This window comes from Aotus nancymaae, unplaced genomic scaffold, assembly GCF_030222135.1.
Source record: "Aotus nancymaae isolate 86718 unplaced genomic scaffold, 86718_ANA_hifiasm-v0.15.2.pri h1tg000014l, whole genome shotgun sequence".
NCBI lineage: Eukaryota > Metazoa > Chordata > Mammalia > Primates > Aotidae > Aotus > Aotus nancymaae.
In genome coordinates, this window is record NW_026988425.1 from 86,823,972 (window position 1) to 86,843,066 (window position 19,095).

Genomic DNA, 19,095 nt, shown 5'->3' on the forward strand with positions numbered 1-19,095 from the left:
TATTATTTTCTAATTTATCCCCTTTGTCCCTCTTACTTAGAAGTAACCTTTGTCTTAGAATTTGTGTTAATTCTTTTCTTATTTTTCATTATAGTTTTAACAGCTATGTGTGTATTCCTAACCCTAATGGTTTAGCTTTGTCTATTCATGAACATGTTAGTTTGTGATATTTGTAGACTTTTTTGCTGGTGTATATAAAATTGTATTGTTTGACTATGCCACAATTATATCTTTATCTGTTTTACTGTTGATAAGCCTTTAGGCTTCTTTTTGTTGGTTTATGTGTTTGATTGGTAGGTTTTTGCAGTTATGAAGAATTCTGCTATGAATAGTGTGAACATTATCTTGTATACCTCTTGGTATACATGTTCAGTAATTTATCTGTCTTAGTTGGTATATTCCTAGGAACTGGAGTTGCTGGATCATAAGGACTGTGCATGTTCAACTGTACTAGGCAGTGTCCAGCTTTTTTTCAAAATATTTTACTAATGTACATCTACTCTGTCAGTGGACGAAATTTTCTGTTGTTCGTACTTCTTTATTTTTTAATGTGGTATATACTTGTGTGAAAGTCACTTGAGTTTATTTGGATTTGGTAACATATGTCATTGATGTTGAGATTTAATTTGGTCTAAATACATGTAGAAGGAAATTAAGAGAAAAGATGAAGATATTCAAAGGAGTTATGCTTTGAGGAGAAAACGCAAGAAAGAAAAAGAAAGCGATTGCAAAAAAGACGTTGAACACGAAAAAATTAAAAGTACCTTAAGAAGGCACATGTGTTATAGAGATCAGGTAAAGCTTTGTAAGCTAAGCAATAGCTTTATTTTTAATTTTTTGGTTGTTCTCTAATCTAAATATATAATACTATATGTTTTATGAAAAAATCTTGAGTCAATCTGGTATAATATTCATAGTTAATATTCCAGTTAACTTTGGTCCACAGTAAATGTATTTCTACATGGATACACAAAGAAATCTGAGTTAATAATCAAGATATTCCATGAATTTGTTCTGCCTGAATGTAATGTATAAGAAAAAGAAACTGGAAAAGACTGTTTCTTAAAGTGAAAAAATCTGTAAAACTACATGTGTGTATAGTTGGGTAATACTTTCTAATGTAAATTTTATTTTTTATTTTGCTCTTTCTTTTGTATAATACAGATCATTTTTAATGAGATCTTGTTTTTAAATTTGAATCCTTCATTGGTAAATTTTCTCTAGTGTATGACTTTTTAAAAATCTAAACCATACCATGGGCTGGATGTGGGGGCTCACACCTGTAATCCCAGCATTCTGCGAGGCCAATGGTGCAGATTGCCTGAGCCCTGGAGTTTGAGACCAGACTGGGAAACATGATGAAACCTCATCTCTACCAAAAATACAAAAAATTAGCTGGTGTGGTCGTGGGTGCCTGTAGTCTCAGCTCCTTGGGAGACTGAATTGGGAGGATTGCTTGAGCCTGGGAGGCAGAGGTTGCAGTGAGCCAAGATCTGTACTGCACTCCAGCCTGGGTGACAGAGCGAGACCCCATCTAATTAATTAATTAATTAATTAATGCCATACCATACCATGTATATATGTATATATTCAGAAGGATTTCAGGAAAATGATAAAGGTAAATAGGTCTAATGAATTTTGTTTTGTGTGACCAAGGCAACAACAAAAAAGCAGTTCAAGGAAAGATTTGGACCAAGATAAAGTGAAAAGTACATACGTAAATATCAGTTAATTCTTTACAAATTGAAATGTTAGGGTTTGTTTTTTTTTGAGACGGATTCACGCTGTCACCCAGGCTGGAGTGCCATGGCAATGATCCTGGCTCACTGCAACCTCTGCTGCCTGGGTTCAGGCAATTCTCCTGCCTCAGCCTCCTGAGTAGTTGGGATTACAGGCACCTGCCACCATGCCTGGCTAATTTGTGTATTTTTAGTAGAGATGGGGTTTCACCATCTCTACCAGGCTGGTGTTGAATTTTTGACCTCGTGATCCACCTGCCTCGGCCTCCTAAAATGCTGGGATTACAGGCGTGAGCCACCACACCCAGCCAAACTGTTGCTTTTTAAGCTTTTTCTTTCATCATGTAATCTTGATATATGATTGTGAAGATCCTTGCTGTGGTTAACAAGGTATGAATGTGTTCCTCTTACATTGTCCTTTGTGATATCATCTGTGTTGACACTATCTTTAGTACATTTTCTAAAATCATTTTACTTTGCTATATGCAGAAAGAAATGAAGAATTCTATTTTTGCTCAATATACCAAAGAATCAAAAAGCATGGATATCAGGACAGATGTGGATGTTGTTGAAATAAAACATGCCTTAAGGAAGCACATATATAGAGCTCAGGTAAAACTTGGCACATGAAAAATTTTGTATAATATCCTGTCCTACTATAGTGTAATCAAAATATAATTATATACACACATACACATATGATTCATTAGTATGGTTAATATGTCATAAAATAATTTTCTTAGTTTATTGGTCTGTTATAAAGTAATGTATTTGGGCATTATTACATTAAATAGGCTGAATTCTGTGCTATTTATACCTCAATAATGTCACAGATAAGTCATATGCTTGAAGTCTTGGCCATAAAGTCTTTCCCTGAAATGTTTCCCCTCTATAATTTTATAGTTTCAGGTTTTACCTGGAAGTCTTTAATTCATTTTGAGTTGATTTTTGCATATGGTGAGAGATACCAGTCTAGTTTCATTCTGCTTATGGTTATCCACTTATCTCAGCATCATTTAATGAAAACTGTCCTTTCCTCTGTGAATGTTCTTGGCACCTTGTCCAAAATTAGTTTGCTTTAAATATGTGGATTTGTTTTGGGGTTCTCTGTTCTTCACTGGTCTATATGTCTGTTTTTACACCAGTACCATGCTGTTTGGGTTACTATAGCTTTGTGGTATACTTTGAAGTCATGTAGTGTTTGCCTCCAGCTTTTTTCTTCTTGCCTAGCATTGCTTTGGCTATTTAGGGTCTTTTGTGATTGTTTACAAATTTTAGGATTGTTTATCCTGTTTCACAGAAGAATATCATTAGTATTTTGATAAAGATTGCATTAAATCTGTAGATTACTTTGGGCAGTATGGTTATTTTAACCATATTCTTCAAACTCATGAATATGGAATGTCTTTCCATTTGTTTGTGTCCACTTCAATTTCTTTCATCAGTGTTCTGTAGTTTTTTCCTTGTAGGTATCTTTCACCTCCTTGGTTAAATATATTTCTAGGTATTTTATAATTTTTAGAGCTCTTATAAGTGGGATTGCTTTCTTGATTTATGTCATGAATTCCGTTTATAGACTTGTGTATGTTGAACCAGCCTTGCATCCCTGGGATGAAGCCTACTTGATTGTGATGGATAAGCTTTTTGATGTGCTGTTGCAATTGGTTTGCCACTATTTTATTGAAGATTTTTGCATCTATTTTCATCATGGATATTGGCTTGAAGTTTTCTTTTCTTGTTGAGTCTCTGCTGGGTTTTGGTATCAGGATGATGTTGGTCTCATAAAATGATTTGGGAAGAATTCCCTCCTTTTTGATTGTTTGGAATAGCTTCAGAAGGTGTGGTACCAGCTCCTCTTTGTATATCTGGTAGAATTCGGCTGTGAACCCATCTGGACCTGGGCTTTTTTTGGTTGGTAGGCTCTTAATTGCTGCCTCAACTTCAGCCCTTGTTATTGGTCTATTCAGGTTTTTGACTTCTTCCTGGTTTAGACTTGGGAGGATGCAAGTGTCCAGGAATTTATCCATTTCTTCCAGGTTTACTGGTTTATGTGCATGGAGTTGTTGGTAGTAATCTCTGATGGTAGTTTGTGTTTCTGTGGAATCAGTGGTGATGTCCCCTTTATTGTTTTTTATTGCATCATTTGATTCTTCTCTCTTTTCTCTTTTATTCATCTGGCTACGGGTCTATTTTGTTGATCTTTTCAAAAAACCAGCTCCTGGATTTATTGATTTTTTGAAGAGTTTTTTGTGTGTCTGTCTCCTTCAGTTCTGCTCTGATCTTAGTTATTTCTTGTCTTCTGCTAGGTTTTGAGTTTCTTTGATCTAGCTCCTCTAGCTCTTTCAATTTTGACAATAGGGTATCGATTTTAGATCTTTTCTTGCTTCTCATATGGGCATTTATTGCTATATATTTTCCTCTGGACACTGCTTTAAATGTGTCCCAGAGATTCTGGTATGTTGTGTCTTTGTTCTCATTGGTTTCAAAGAACATCTTTATTTCTGCCCTCATTTCATTGTTTATCCAGTCAACATTCAAGAGCCAGTTGTTCAGTTTCCATGAAGCTGTGTGGTTCTGAGTTAGTTTCTGAATTCTGAGTTCTAACTTGATTGCACTGTGGTCTGAGAGACTATTCGTTATGATTTCCGTTGTTTTGCATTTGCTCAGGAGTGATTTACTTCCAGTTATGTGGTCAATTTTAGAGTAGGTGTGATGTGGTGCTGAGAAGAATGTATATTCTGTGGATTTGGGATGGAGAGTTCTGTAAATGCTTATTAGGTTTGCTTGATCCAGGTCTGAGTTCAAGTCCTGGATATCCTTGTTAATTTTCTGTCTCATTGATCTGTCTAATATTCTGTGGAGTGTTAAAGTCTCCCACTATTATTGTATGGGAGTCTAAGTCACTTTGTAAGTCATTAAGAACTTGCTTTATGTATCTGGATGCTCCTGTATTGGTTGTGTATATATTTAGGATCGTTAGCTCTTCTTGTTGCATTGATCCTTTTACCATTATGTAATGTCCTTCTTTGTCTCTTTTGATTTTTGTTAGTTTAAGCTCTATTTTATCAGAGACTAGGATTGCAACTCCTGCCTTTTTTTTTTTTTTTTTTTTTTTTTGCTCTCCATTTGCTTGGTAAATCTTCCTCCATCCCTTTATTTTGAGCCTATGTGTATACTTGCATGTCAAATGAGTTTCCTGGATATAGCACACCGATGGGTTTTGGCTTTTTATTCAATTTGCCCATCTGTGTCTTTTGATTGGGGCATTTAGCCCATTTACATTTAGAGTTAATATTGTTATGTGTGAATTTGATCCTGCCATTTTGATGCTAGCTGGTTGTTTTGCCTGTTAGTTGATGCAGTTTCTTCATTGTGTTGATGGTCTTTATTATTTGGTAAGTTTTTGGAGTGGCTGATATGATTGTTCCTTTCTATGTTTAGTGCTTCTTTCAGGAGCTCTTGTAAAACAGGCCTGATGGTCATGAAATCTTTGAGTAATTGCTTGTTCGTAAATGATTTTATTTTTCCTTCGCTTATAAGACTTAGTTTGGCTGGATATGAAATTCTAGGTTGAAAGTTCTTTTCGTTAAGTATGTTGAATATTGGCCCCTACTCTCTTCTGGCTTGTAGGGATTCTGCTGAGAGATCTACTGTGAGTCTGATAGGCCTACCTTTGTGGGTCACCTGACCTTCCTCTCTGGCTACCCTTAGCATTTTCTCCTTCATTTCAACCCTGGTGAATCTGACGATTGTGTGTCTTGGGGTTGCTCTTCTTGAGGAATATCTTTGTGGTGTTCTCTGTATTTCCTGGACTTGAATATTGGCCTGCCTTGCTAGGTCGGGGAAGTTTTCCTGGATAATATCCTGACGAGTGTTTTCCAGCTTGGATTCATTCTCTCCATCACATTCAGATACATTTATCAAACATAGATTAGGTCTTTTCACATAATCCCATATTTCTTGGAGGCTTTGTTCATTTCTTTTTACTCTTTTTTCTCTAATCTTGCCTTCTTGTTTTATTTCATTGAGTCGATCTTCGACCTCTGATATCCCTGATATCCCTTCTTCTGCTTGGTCAATTCGGCTGTCGAAACTTGTGTATGCTTCACAAAGTTCTCGTGTTATGTTTTTCAGCTGCATCAATTCATTTATGTACCTCTCTAAGCTGTTTATTCTTGTTAACATTTCATCAAACCTTTTTTCAAGGTTCTTAGTTTCTTTGCATTGGGTTAGAACATGTTCTTTTAGCCCAGAGAAGTTTCTTATTACCCACCTTCTGAAGCCTGTTTCTGTCAATTCATCAGACTCATTCTCCATCCAGCCTTGTTCCCTTGCTGGTGAGGAGCTGTGATCCCTTGTAGGAGGAGAGGCATTCTGGTTTTGGGTGTTTTTATCCTTTTTGTTCTGGTTTCTTCCCATCTTTGTGCATTTATTTACCTGTGGTCTTTGTAGTTGGTGACTTTCAGATGGGGTCTCTGAGCGGACATCCTATTTGTTCATGATGAAGTTATTTATGTCTGTTTCTTAGTTTTCCTTCTAACAATGAAGCCCCTCTGCTGTAGAACTGCTGGAGATCCACTCCAGACCCTGCTTACCTGGGGCTCACCTGCAGTGGCTGCAGAACAGTAAGGGTTGCTGCCAGTTTCTTCTTCTGCTATCTTTGTCCCAGAAGGATACCTGTCAGATATCAGTCTGAGCTCTCCTTTATGAGGTGACTCTTTGGATATACGGAAGTCTGGGAGCTGCTTGAGGAGACAGTCTGTCCTATATAGGAGCTCAAGTGCAGAGCTGAGAGCTCCGTTGTTCCATTCAGAGCTGCTGGGTAGGTACGTTTAAGTCTGCTGCAGCAGAACTCATAACCGCCTTTTATTTCCAGGGTGCTCTGTCCCGGGAAGGTAAGGCTTTATTTATGAGTTTCTGTCATGCTGCTGCCTTTTTTCAGGGATGCCCTGCCCAGCAAGGAGGTAGCCTAGTCACAGTCTGCCAGGAGAGGCATCGCTGTGGGCTCTGCCCAGCTGCCGTGTGAATTTCCCTGCAGTCCTGTTTATAGGGGTATAGTTAGAACTGCCTCGGCAATGGCTGCCCGCCACTATAATGACAGACTCTCTCTGTAATGGTGGACTGCCTCAGCAATGGTGGACTACCTTTGTAGTGGTGGACTGCCTCAGTAATGGCGGCTGCCCCTCCCCCATAGAGCTGGACCGTCCTGGGTTCAGCTGAGCTTGCTGTGAAACTCTCAATCCAGAGTGTTTCAGATTGCTGGTCTTTGTGGGGATGGGACCGGCTTTGCCTGATCACCTGGTTCCCTGCCTCAGATCCCTTTTTTTTTTTTTTTCAGTTGAACGGATGACTCCATCTCCCAGGGGTTCCAGTCACCAGTTGAAAGGGCGCCCTAATTTATGAGTTCTTGTGCAGACACCCACTACACCAGCTGAAACAGCCGCATTGGAGACTAGTAGCGCCTTTTCACCTGGGAATCTCCTGGCCTGGCTCCCTATTTCAGTCCCCTTTTTATCAGTTGAATGGGTGACTCTGTCTCCCAGGCGCTTCAGTTGCCAGCTGAAACGGCGCCTGGACCCGTGTGAATTTTTTGTGTGGAGACCCACCGGGCTGCCCGAAACAGCCGCACTGGAGACCCATGGCGCTCCTCTGCCCGGGAGTCTTCCTTGTCTGTGGGCAATAAAAATCCGTCTGGAAATACGATGACCACTCAACCTCCACACTCTCGCTGGAAGCTGCAATCCAGAGCTGCTCCTACTTGGCCATCTTCTGATTCTACTCACTTTTCTATTAGTCTGGCTAGTGGTCTATCTATTTTGTTGATCTTTTTTAAAAAACCAGGTCCTGGATTTATTGATTTTTCTGAAGGGTTTCTGGTGTCTCTATCTCCTTCAGTTCTGCTCTGATCTTAGTTATTTCTTGTCTTTTGCTAGCTGTTGAATTTGTTTGATCTTGCTCATCTAGTTCTTTTAATCATTACATTAGGGTGTCGATTTTAAATTTTAGACACACCTTTCCTTGCTTCTCTTGTGGGCATTTAGTGTATAAATTTCCCTCTAGACACTGATTTAAATGTGTCCCCAGATATTCTGGTACATTGTGTCTTTGTTCTTACTAGTTTCAAAGAACATCTTTATTTCTGCTTTCATTTCATTATTTATCCTAGAGTCATTCAGGAGCAGGTTGATCTGTTTCCATTTAGTTCTGTGGTTTTGAGTGAGTTTCTTAATCCTGAATTCTAATTTGATTGCACTGTGATCTGAGAGACTATTATGATTTCTGTTCTTTTGCATTTGCTGAGGAGTGATTTACTTTCATTTATGTTGTCAGTTTTAGAATAAGTGCCATGTGGTGCTGAGAATAATGTATATTCTGTAGATTTGGGGTGGAGAATTCTGTAGATGTTTATTAGGTCCACTTGGTCCAGATCTGAGTTCAATCCTGGATATCCTTGTTAATTTTCTGTCTTGTTGATCTGTCTAATATTGATAGTGGGGTGTTAAAGTCTTCCACTATTGTTCTGTGGGAGTCAAAATCTCTTTTTAGGACATTAAGAACTTGCTTTATGTATCTGGGTGCTCCTGTATTGGGTGTATATACATTTAGGATAGTTAGCTCTTGTTACATTAATCTCTTTACCATATGTAATGCCCTTCTTTGTCTCTCTTAATCTTTTTTTTTGGTTTAAAGTTTGTTTTATCAGTGACTAGATTTGCAACCACTGCTTTTTTTTTTTTTGCTCTTCATTTGCTTGGTAAATCTTCCTCCATCCCTTTATTTTGAGCCTATGTGTGTCTTTGCACATCAGATGGGTCTCCTGAATACAGCACACAGTTGGTTCTTGACTATATCCAATTTGCCAGTCTGTGTCTTTTGATTGGGGCATTTAACCTATTTACATTTAAGGTTAATATTATTATGTGTGAATTTAATCTTGCCATTTTGATGCTAGCTGGTTGTTTTTCTTGTTAGTTGATGCAGTTTCTTCATAGTGTTGATGGTCTTTACAATTTGTTACATTTTTGCAGTGGCTGGTACTGGTTGTTCCTTTCCATGTTTAGTGCTTCCTTCAGGAACTCTTGTAAGGCAGGCCTGGTGGTGACAAAATCTCTCAGCAGTTGCTTGTCCGTAAAGGATTTTATTTCTCCTTCGCTTATGAAGCTTAGTTTGGCTAGATTTGAAATTCTAGGTTGAAAATTCTTTTAAGGATGTTGAATATTGACCCCCACTCTATTCTGACTTGTAGGGTTTCTGCTGAGAGATCCACTGTGAGTCTGATGGGCTTCCCTTTGTGGGTAACCTGACCTTTCTCTCTGGCTGCCCTTAGCATTTTTTCCTTCATATCAACCCTGCTGAATCTGACGATTATGTGCCTTGGGGTTGCTCTTCTCTAGGAATACCTTTGTGGTCTTCTCTGTATTTCCTGAATTTGAATGTGGGCCTGCCTTGTTACATTGGGGAAGTTCTCCTGAATAATATCCTGAAGAGTATTTTCCAACTTGGTTTCATTCTCCCCTTCACTTTCAGGTACACCAATCAAACGTAGATTTAGTCTTTTCACATAATCCCATATTTCTCGGAGCCTTGTTCTTTTCTTTTCAGTCTTTTTTCTTTAATCTTGCCTTCTTGCTTCGTTTCATTGAGTTTGTCTTCAAGCTCTAATATCCTTTCTTCCACTTGATTGGTTTGGCTACTGAAACTTGTATATGCTTCATGAAGTTCTTGTGCTGTGTTTTTCGGCTCCATCAAGTCACTTATGTTCTTCTCCACACTGGTTCTAGTTAGTATTTCGTCTAATCTTTTTTCAATGTTCTTAGTTTCCTTGCACTGGGTTAGAACATGCTCCTTTAGCTCAGAGAAGTTTGTATTACCCTGCTTCTGTCAATTCATCAAACTCATTCTCCATCCAGTTTTGTTCTCTTGCTGGTGAGGAGTTGTGATCCCTTGGAAGAGAAGAGGCATTCTGGTTTTTGGTGATTTCAGCCTTTTTGCACTGGTTTCTTCTCATCTTTGTGGATTTGTTTACCTTTGCTCTTTGAAGTTGGTGACTTTTGGATATGATCTCTGAGTGGATGTACTTTCTGTTGATGTTAAAGCTATTTCTTTCTGTTTTTTTAGTTTTCCTTCTAACAGGTCCTTCTGCTTCAGGTCTGCTGAAGTTTGCTGGCAGTCTACTCCAGACCCTGCTTGCCTGGGAATCACCTGTAGGGGCTGCAGAACAGCAGAGATTGCTGCCTGTTCCTTCCTCTGGTAGCTTCTTCCCAGAAGGGTACCCACTAGATATCAGCCAGAGCTCTCCTGTATGAGGTGTCTCCCAGTCAGGATAAACGGGGGTCAAGGATCCACTTGATGATGCAATCTGTTCCTTATCAGAGCTCAAGTGCTGTGCTGGGAGATCTGTTTTTCCCTTCAGAGCTGCCAGTGAGGGACATTTAATTCTGCTGAAGCAGAGCCCACAACCACCCCTTTTGCCGAGTGGTCTTTCCCTGGAAGATAGGGGCTTTATTTATAAGTCCCTGATGGGCTGCTGCCTTTTTTCAGAGATGCCCTGCCTAGCAATGAAGGAGTCTAGTCACTGTGCCCGCAGAAGCCTTGCTGAGCTGCCATGATCTCCACCTAGTTGCTGTATAAACTTCAGGCAACTTTGTTTACACAGGTGAGGTTAAAACTGCCTACCCGAGGCTCGGCAATGGCAGACACCCCCATCCCCATCGAGCTCAGACTGCTATGCTGGCTGCAAGAATTTCAAGCCAGTGGATCTTAGCTTGCTGGTCTTTGTCAGGGTGGGACCCACCAAACTAGATCACTTGGCTCCCTGGTGTCGGCCCCCTTTTTTCAGGGGAGTGAGCGATTCTGTCTTGCGGGCATTCCAGGCGCCACTGGGGTATGAGGAAAAAACAAAACAGCTGCAGCTAAAACGGCCACCCAGTTTTGTGCTAGAAACCCAGGGTGCTGGTGGTGTAGGCACCGGAGGAAATCTCCTGGTCTGCGGGTTGTAAAGACTGGGAAAAGCACAGTATCTGAGCCAGAGTGCCGGAGTGTCTAGAAAGTCCCTAATGGTTTCCATTGGCTAGGAGAGGGAGTTCTCTGGCCCCTTGCACTTCCCGGGTAAGACAACACCCCACCCTGCTTTGGCTTGCCCTCCTTGAGCTATACCCATTGTCTAACCAGTCCCAATGAGATGAACCTGGGACCTCAGTTGGAAATGTGAAGATCACTCACCTTCTGGCTCACTCTCACTGGGAACTGCAGACTGGAGCTGTTCCTGTTGAGCCATCTTGGTGGAAGTCCACCCATTTTTATTTGTTATAAGAAATGTTTTATTTCCTTCTCAATTATGTCATTGACCCAATGGTCATTTAGGAGCATGTTAATTTATTTACATGTATTTGTACAGTTTCCAAAGTTCCTCTTACTGATACTTAGTTTTATTCCGTTGTTGTCTGAGAAAGATACTTGGTGTGACTTCAGATCTTTTCAAATTTGTTGAGACTTGTTCTGTGGCCTAATGTCTACCTTGAAGTATGTCCCATATACTGATGAGAAGAATGTGTATTCTGCAGCTGTTAGATGAAATATTCTCTAAATGTCTGTTAGGTTCATTGATTCTAAAGTACAGTTTAAATCCAATGTTTGTTTTTGATTTTCTGTTTTGATAATGTGTCCAATGCTTAGAATGGGGTATTAATGTCCCCAACTATTGGTGTATTGAGTCTCTGTCTCTCTTTAGATCCAATATTTTCCTTATATAACTGGGTGCTCAAAGTTGAGTACATAGGTGTTTAGAATTGTTATATCTTCTTGTGGAATTGATCTTTTTATCAGTATTTAATGGCCCTTTTTTTTTTTTTAATTTACAGTTTTTAACTCAAAGTGTTTTTTTCTGATGTAGGTATAGCTACTGCTGCCCACTTTGGTTTCCATTCTTATGGAATATCTTTTTCCATTCTTCTTCAGTTTCAGTCTTTATGTGTTTTAACACGTGGAGAGAGTTTTTTATATGTAACACACTGCTTTTTTTATATGTGTAGCCAGTCTGCATCTTTTAAGTGGAGAATTTAATCCATCTACATTAAAGGTTGTTATTATGGATGAGGACTTATTCTTGTCATTTTGTTAGTTGTATGTCTTTTATTCATTTCTTTTTTGTTCATCATTACAGTGGGTGCTTTTGTTTGTTTGTTTGTTTGTTTTTTTATTGGTAACATTTGGCTCTTTTCTCATTTGTTTATTTGCTCTACAGTGAGTTTTATACTTTCTTGTGTTTCCATGATGGTGGATATCATCCTTTTGCTTCTAGTTGTAAGACTTGTGTAAACATTTCTTGTGTGGTTGGTCTGTTGGTAATGAATTCTCTCAGTTTTTGCTTGTCCAGGAAAGGCTATTTCTCCATTATTTTTGAAGGATAGCTTTTCTGGGTATAGTATTCTTGCCTGTTGAATTGGGTTTTGTTGTTGTTTTCCTTTGAACACTATGAATATGTCATCTTATTCTTTCCTGGCTTATAAAATTTCTGCTGAGAAATCTGTTGTCACCCTAATTGGGATTTCCTTATATATGGCGTTATGCTTTTTCTCTTGATGTTTTTGGAAGTCTTTCTTTGTCTTTGACTTTTGATAAGTTGAGTATAATGTGCCTTGGAGACTTTCGAGGATTGAATCTGTTTGGAAATAGCTCTTACAAGACTTGGGGAAGTTTTCAGCTATTGTTTTTAAAATAGGTTTTCTATGTGTTTGCCCATCTCTTCTCCATCTGGAACTCTCAAAATTTGAAATATCTTATCACTTTATGGCTTCCCATATATCATTTAGGCTTTTTTTTTCTTTTTGTCTATATTTCAGAATACCTGTCTTCAAGTTTAGAAATAGTTTCTTCTGCTTGATCTAGTCTATTACTGAAGCTCTCTGTTAATTTTTTATTTAATTCATTGAATTCTCAAGTTTCAGGATTTCTATTTGATTCTTTTCTATTATATCTTTTTGTTGAATTTCTCATTGAGATTATGAATTATTTTCCTGCTTACTTCGTATTGTTCATCTGTGTTTTTTTGTTTCTCACCAAATTTTTTCATATTATCTTTTTTTTTTTCCAGGAATTTCATTGGTTTCCTTTTTGTTGGAATCTGTTGCTGGAGAATTATTGTATTCCTTTACAGGTGCCATGTTTTCTTGCTTTTTCACCTTTCTTGTGTAGTTACAGTCACTTCAAATTTTGTGGATTGGCTTTCATAGGGAAAGACTTTTTTCTATAGTTGTATCTATAGTGTTGCTTGGATAGAGTGCTTTAGTTTTGCCAGATGTGGGCACATTAGTGTAGTATCCATATGATTTCTTCATCTGTAGTCATCCACGGTGTTATCTTTGAGTTTGTCAGTCGCTTAGGCTGCATTTGTTAGTGTAGGCTATAATGAAGTATTGCTGGGGATGTGGACACAGGCAGGTCGTCCTTGGGCAGCAGTGGTGGTGGCAGCAGGCTGTGCATGCTGGTTCTTGGGTCCCTGGGCAATATACTTGGACACTAGTCATAGGCGGTCTGGGTAGGCCAATCCCTGTGTCTCCTGGTGGCTTGCTTGGGTGCCAGCGGTGACAGCAGTGGGGTGGATGGGTCCTCAGGTTTCTGGTTGGTGTGCATGACATTGGTGATGGCTGTAGTGGTTGCAGGCCAATCCTCAGGTCCCCAAGCAGCAAACATGGGTGCCAGCAGTAGTGGCAATAGGCTAAGCAGGCCAGGTAGCACATGTGGATGGTTACCAACAGCAGCAGCTTGACATGCTCATCCTTTGATCCCCCTAGTTGTGTGCATAGGCGCTCCTTGTAGCTGATGCAATGAGTCGATCCACAGGTTCTCAGATGATGTGCTAGGGCCCCAGCAGCAGTGGCAGTTGGCAGAGTGGGCTGTTCTAGGCCCCCAGATGGTGTATTAGGGCACCTGGTTGGTGATCAGGTGCATTGATCCCGATGTCACTGGATGACAAGTGCAGATGCCATTGCCAGAGGCTCTGGGGCAAATGTGTTCTTAGGCCCCTGACGATAGGTATGGGTACCAGCTGTGATGAGTGAAGCAGGTCTGTTCACAGGCCTCATGACAACAGGTTCAGGCGGCTGTTGCATTGGGCCAGGAAGGCCTGTTATCTGGCCTCTTGATGGTGTGCACAGGCACCAGGAGTGTTGGACAGGGATGGGTTGATACCCATGCCCCTGGTAGTGCACTTGTCTCTGGTGCTGGTGCCAGTAGTCAGAGTGTGGTGGGCCTCTCCTTAGGCCCCCTGATAGTTCCTGCAGACTCTGGCCTCAGCAGACAAGGCAGTCTGATCCCCACGTCTTCGTATGATGCATTTACACAGTGGTTGTGGATAGGGTAGGCCTGTCTTCAGGTTTCCAGATGGCTCTTGTGGGCACCAGTGGCAGGCAGAGTGGATCTATCTTTAAGCCCTGGGACAACCCACAGTGGGCCAGTTCTCAGGCCTCCTGAAGCCACATGCAAGTGCATGACGACATTGCTGCTGGGCAGGGTTTTAAACACACAGAAACCCTGTCCCACAGGGTTTCTGCCAGTACCAGGGGCCCCAGGCAGGTGGTTCTCAGAATCTGAGGAGCTCCTGCTTTGGCTCCTTTTGTCCCCAGGGCAGCCTCCCTGGTGCACCGCATCTCCTACTCCTCAGGATATAGGACACTGTGTAGGTGAGAGTGCTGGTGACCTAGTTGCATTGTTGACTCCAGCTGAAATCATGAAACTGCAGCCCTCTGGGTGGACAGGAACATCAGTGGGGCTTCTGGCTTGTAGATATGCAGGAATTGTTGGACCCCAGAACAGGATGTAGTCTGGTAGTGTCTGGGCTTTCAAAATGGCACCATGCTGCAGCCTCTTGGGTGCCAGCAGATTTTGTGGGACTTAGCAAGTACTCTGTCTTTGGAATAATGCCATTGAGTGAGCTCCAAGGAACTTTCTAAACTAGTCTCTGGGCCTGTGAGGACTAAGGGGCTCTCCTGTGTCTAGGATTGCAGGAATTCACAGTGGGAATGTGGACCAGTGTAGATCTTTTTCCCATTCGTAGTGAGTAGTTTCTTCTGGCTCCCAGCCGGTTCTATATGAGCCAGCTGCTTTGCTTCTCTGTCTTTGTTTGCCTCAGAGATTCCCTGTCACTTTTAAATTGTAATGTTTTTCTCTTAGACACCCTATTCAATGTGTGATTATCTGTTCACTGTTTAAGTCCTTTGTGGAAGAGGTGAGTGTCAAACATCTCTTCAGTGTCAGCCATCTTGAAGACCCCTTCTTCTAGGGAATTTTGTTTTTTTGTTTTGGTTTGGTTTTTTTGAGACAGGGTCTTGCTCTGTTGCCCAGGCTGGACTGCAGTAGTGCCATCTCGGCTCACTGCAACCTCTGTTTCCCGGGTTCAAGCAATTCTCCTGCCTCAGCCTCCAGAGTAGCTGGGATTATAGGCACCTGCCGCCACACCTGGCTAATTTTTGTATATTTAATAGAGATGGGCTTTTGCCATGTTGGCCAGGCTGGTCTCAAACTCCTGACCTCAGGTGATCTGCCCACCTTGGCCTCCCAAAGTAATGGGATTACAGGCATGAGCCACCACTCTCAGCCTCAGTGTATTCTCTCTTTTTATATTGGTTGCAGGTATTTTTCCAGGATAATTTTTTAAATGTGCAATTATAGGTGTTTTAAAACAATAAGGTAGATTTTACATATGGTTGTATAGCAAACATAACTGATGTTTTTTTTCTCCTGTGTACCCTTGTGCAAAATGCTCTCCCCATTTATATTTCTAATAATTATGATACTAAGGATAATGGACCTCTTCAGATCTTCAAAGTGAATATGACTTTATTATTGTAATTTAGAAGGAGAAAACAGAGAAATATTCATAGTTGTGAGAGTGCCATTACCCTAAAATATTAAAAGTTGCTATTTTGAGTAAATATGAACATCATTATTAATTATAGATATTAATGTCTTCCTTGATCTGTTTTATATGTTTATCCAAGGCTTTGGGAAGCCAAAATGTATTTTTCAATCTTAAAATGTTGTTTTAATTATATGGTTGCTCTTTTATAGGCTTTTAGACACAACTGCATTAGAATAGATAAACAACTGGTGTACAATATAGAGGTAAGGAGCCTGCAGTAGCATTGGTGATGGAGGGGGAAAGAAGCATGTAGTTTTGTTATTATTAGTCATTTTTTTTGATGAAAAGTAATGTATGCACAACAAAGCTGTCACATATGAAATACAGTTTCTCTAATCAGAAATGATACAAATATTCTGTCAAAACTCCAAAAAAATTTCCATATATTAGTAAAAGATGATCACAAATGTTAAAAACACACCTTGTGCTTATGACAGGTGAAATATATATCCCTGTTCTCATGTTTCATAACTTTCATAATGACTACTTTTAGATTAAAATTTTTTGGTATGATATTTACAAAAGTGTATTTATTTTGTGTTGTTATTTAAATAAAATGATACCTTTATGTTACATACTTTCATTTCAGAACAAAATAAACCCACAACACGTATATCCAGTCCATTGTTAATTTAGGGAGAGAATGGGGTTTGAGGCCCTTGTTTCCTTATTTATTCTTCTAAACTTGTTTTTTTTATTCCAGGTAGTCTTTTAGAATATTTTTGACTCAAATTATTCAAAGTAATTACTTTTATTATTAAGAATGATTTGACCAAGGGGAATGTATTTTCTGAAGCTCTTAGAGTTCTATAAATGCACATCCTCAGAGTGATTTTATGATTCTCCCAATCAGTTTTCACTTTTTACAAATATTGCTTGTGATTGGTGTTGTATCATTTTAAGATATTTTAATAGACAGAGTTCATTTTTAAGTTTAAAAGAAAACCAAAAATTAATTTTCACCTAAAGAACTATGTAGTTGTAACTCTAAGTTATCTTTTTTATCAACCAAACTCTACAAATTCTTATTAAAGGTTTTCTTTTAGAGTTAGTATTTTCCCTTACTACTGAAGGCAACAGAAAATAATATAACAACTAATAAAATACGTTCATACATATCATCCTCTTTGAACTACATAAGCTCATCCAGCAGCAAGGACAAGAATTAGCTTCGTTTTACAGATGAGGAAATTAAAACTTCTTACTAGGCCAGGCGCAGTGGCTCATGCCTTTAATCCCAGCACTTTGGGGAGGCTGAGGCAGGCGGATCACCTGAGGCCAGGAGTTCAAGACCAGCCTGGCCAACATGGTAAAACCCTGTATCTACTAAAAATACAAAAACTAGCCAGGCGTGGTGGCACACGTCTGTAGTCCCAGCTACTCAGGAGGCTGAGGCAGGAGAATCGCTTGAACCTGGGAGGCAGAGGTTGCATTGAGCCAAGATCATGCCACTGCATTCCAGCCTGGGCAACAGAGTGAGACTGTCTTGTAAATGAACAAACAAACTCCTTACTAATTCAAGATTTGATTCCAGAATTTCATTTTTCTTTTCTCTGAATCATAGAATCTTTCCTTTCTTAGGTTAAAAATGCTGAATTTCCCAGAGGTATATTAAATTTAATTGAAAGCCTCATAGAAGGACAGTTTTTTAAAGAAGCAATTGAGGAGCTTTCCACTTTGCAGGCACATTATATCCCTCCTGTATGCCTTCTTCATGCCCTTCTAGAGAACATTCTACAGGTAAGAGCAGCCTTAAGGGTTTATAATCTTTTTTTCAAAGAATGTTAAAATGTGAACATTTTCTCATTTTTGTATCTTTACAGTTTATTTTTTTGTTCAGTGTTTTTTTCCTTTATTTTACTAATAAATGCAATACCCATTTATTACCACTCTTCTGTTTTCCAACTTTATACTAGGTACTACTCTTCGTACTTTAGCTTATTATTTTTTCAGGATTTCTAAGATAATTTTGTTTTGCGGAAAAAAGTTACCCAATTTTTCTTATGGCAGTAAAGTATCAAATATAAAATTCAGATTATAGTGATCTAGAATTACATTTTATAAATTATTCCATTAGTACATTGGTATTTTTATTTATAATATATATAATGAACATACTCTTTGTTTAAAAAAAAAAGACAAGGTCTCTCAGGCTGGAGTGCAATGGTATGATCATGGCCTACTGTGGCCTCAACCTCCTGGGCTCAAGCAATCTCCCTGCCTCAGCCTCCCAAGTACTATAGGATTATAGTTGCATGCTACCATGTCTAGCTAATTTTTAAATTTTTTGTAGAGATAGAGTCTTACTGTGTTGCCCATGCTGGGAACACACTCAAACTGTGTAAACCAATAGGAGTAAATATTCAAAGAGAGCTTTCTAATAATGTCCTTCATGAAGGTGCTAATTTGATAACATAACAGACATAAGCTTTATCAGGTATGTTATGTTGGTGATAAGTAAGAGTGTTACATGAATAGTTTCTTACCTTTAGTTCCTTTCAGGTTACATTTGAGACCTCTTAAATCTCACTAAAATTGTGAAAAGGAAAATATTTCATCTGCCTTAGATTTCATCTAAGGTAGTGTTAATAGACGAGATTAACAAGAGTCGTCCCTTGCTATCACAGGGTATTGGTTTTAGGACCTTCATAGATACAAAATCTGCACATAATCAAGTCCTGCAGTTGGTTCTTCAAAAACCACACTTACAGGAGAAGTCAGCCCTCCACATCCGAAGGCTTTACATCCTATGAATACTTTATTTTTAAAGGTTTTCTTTTAGAGGTAATTGTAAAATTTTCCCTTACTACTGGGGAAAAAATTTTCCCTTACTACTGGAGGCAACAGAAGATAATTAATACAATAACCAATAAGGTATATTCATACATATCATCCTTTTTGAACTACATGATCTCATCTTGCAGCAAGGACAGGAATTATCTTAATTTTACAGATGAGGAAATTAAAACTTCTCACTAGGCCAGGCGCAGTGGCTCAGGCCTGTAATCCCAGCCCATCGATAGGTTTCACATCTGCAACTAAAAGTATTTACTTTAAAATTTAGTTTAAAAAAGTATTTAGTAGTAAAAAGAAGTATCTTTTTACTTTTGGAAAAGTTTGTCTAGTGTATTTTGTTGCAAATACAAATATGTATTGTATTTATTGCAAAACTTAGGAAAAGGCAAATCTGTATTGGTCGTGTTTTTCAGTCTGTTTCCTAAAAACGTAAAAAGTGAATGCATGAAACTAAAAGCATTTAGTTGCAGATGTGGAACCTATGGATGTGTATTTAGTTGCGGAAGTGGAACCTAAGGATGTGAAGGGTAGGCTGCATTTATTGGAAAATATTCATGTGTAAGTGGGCACATGCAGTTAAAACTTGTTGTTCAGGTATCAACTGTACATAGAGTGTGCCTCTGTCTCAGTTACTGTATTTAA

The 19,095-nt window shown here is 39.1% G+C and overlaps 1 protein-coding gene across 7 annotated transcripts in view; it reads left to right on the forward strand.

Moving 5' to 3' along the window:
• Nucleotides 1-19,095, forward strand: part of SLF1 (SMC5-SMC6 complex localization factor 1) — a 97,554-nt gene that overhangs the window by 30,848 nt on the left and 47,611 nt on the right. For 6 of the 7 annotated variants that reach the window (XM_064376151.1, XM_064376152.1, XM_064376148.1 and 3 more), the window contains 4 exons: nt 646-795; nt 2,229-2,351; nt 15,807-15,860; nt 17,239-17,397. In XM_064376151.1, coding sequence (XP_064232221.1) covers nt 646-795; nt 2,229-2,351; nt 15,807-15,860; nt 17,239-17,397 — 486 coding nt within the window. The remainder of the gene's footprint in view (nt 1-645; nt 796-2,228; nt 2,352-15,806; nt 15,861-17,238; nt 17,398-19,095) is intronic. The other variant, XM_012477517.2, reaches the window with a different exon arrangement.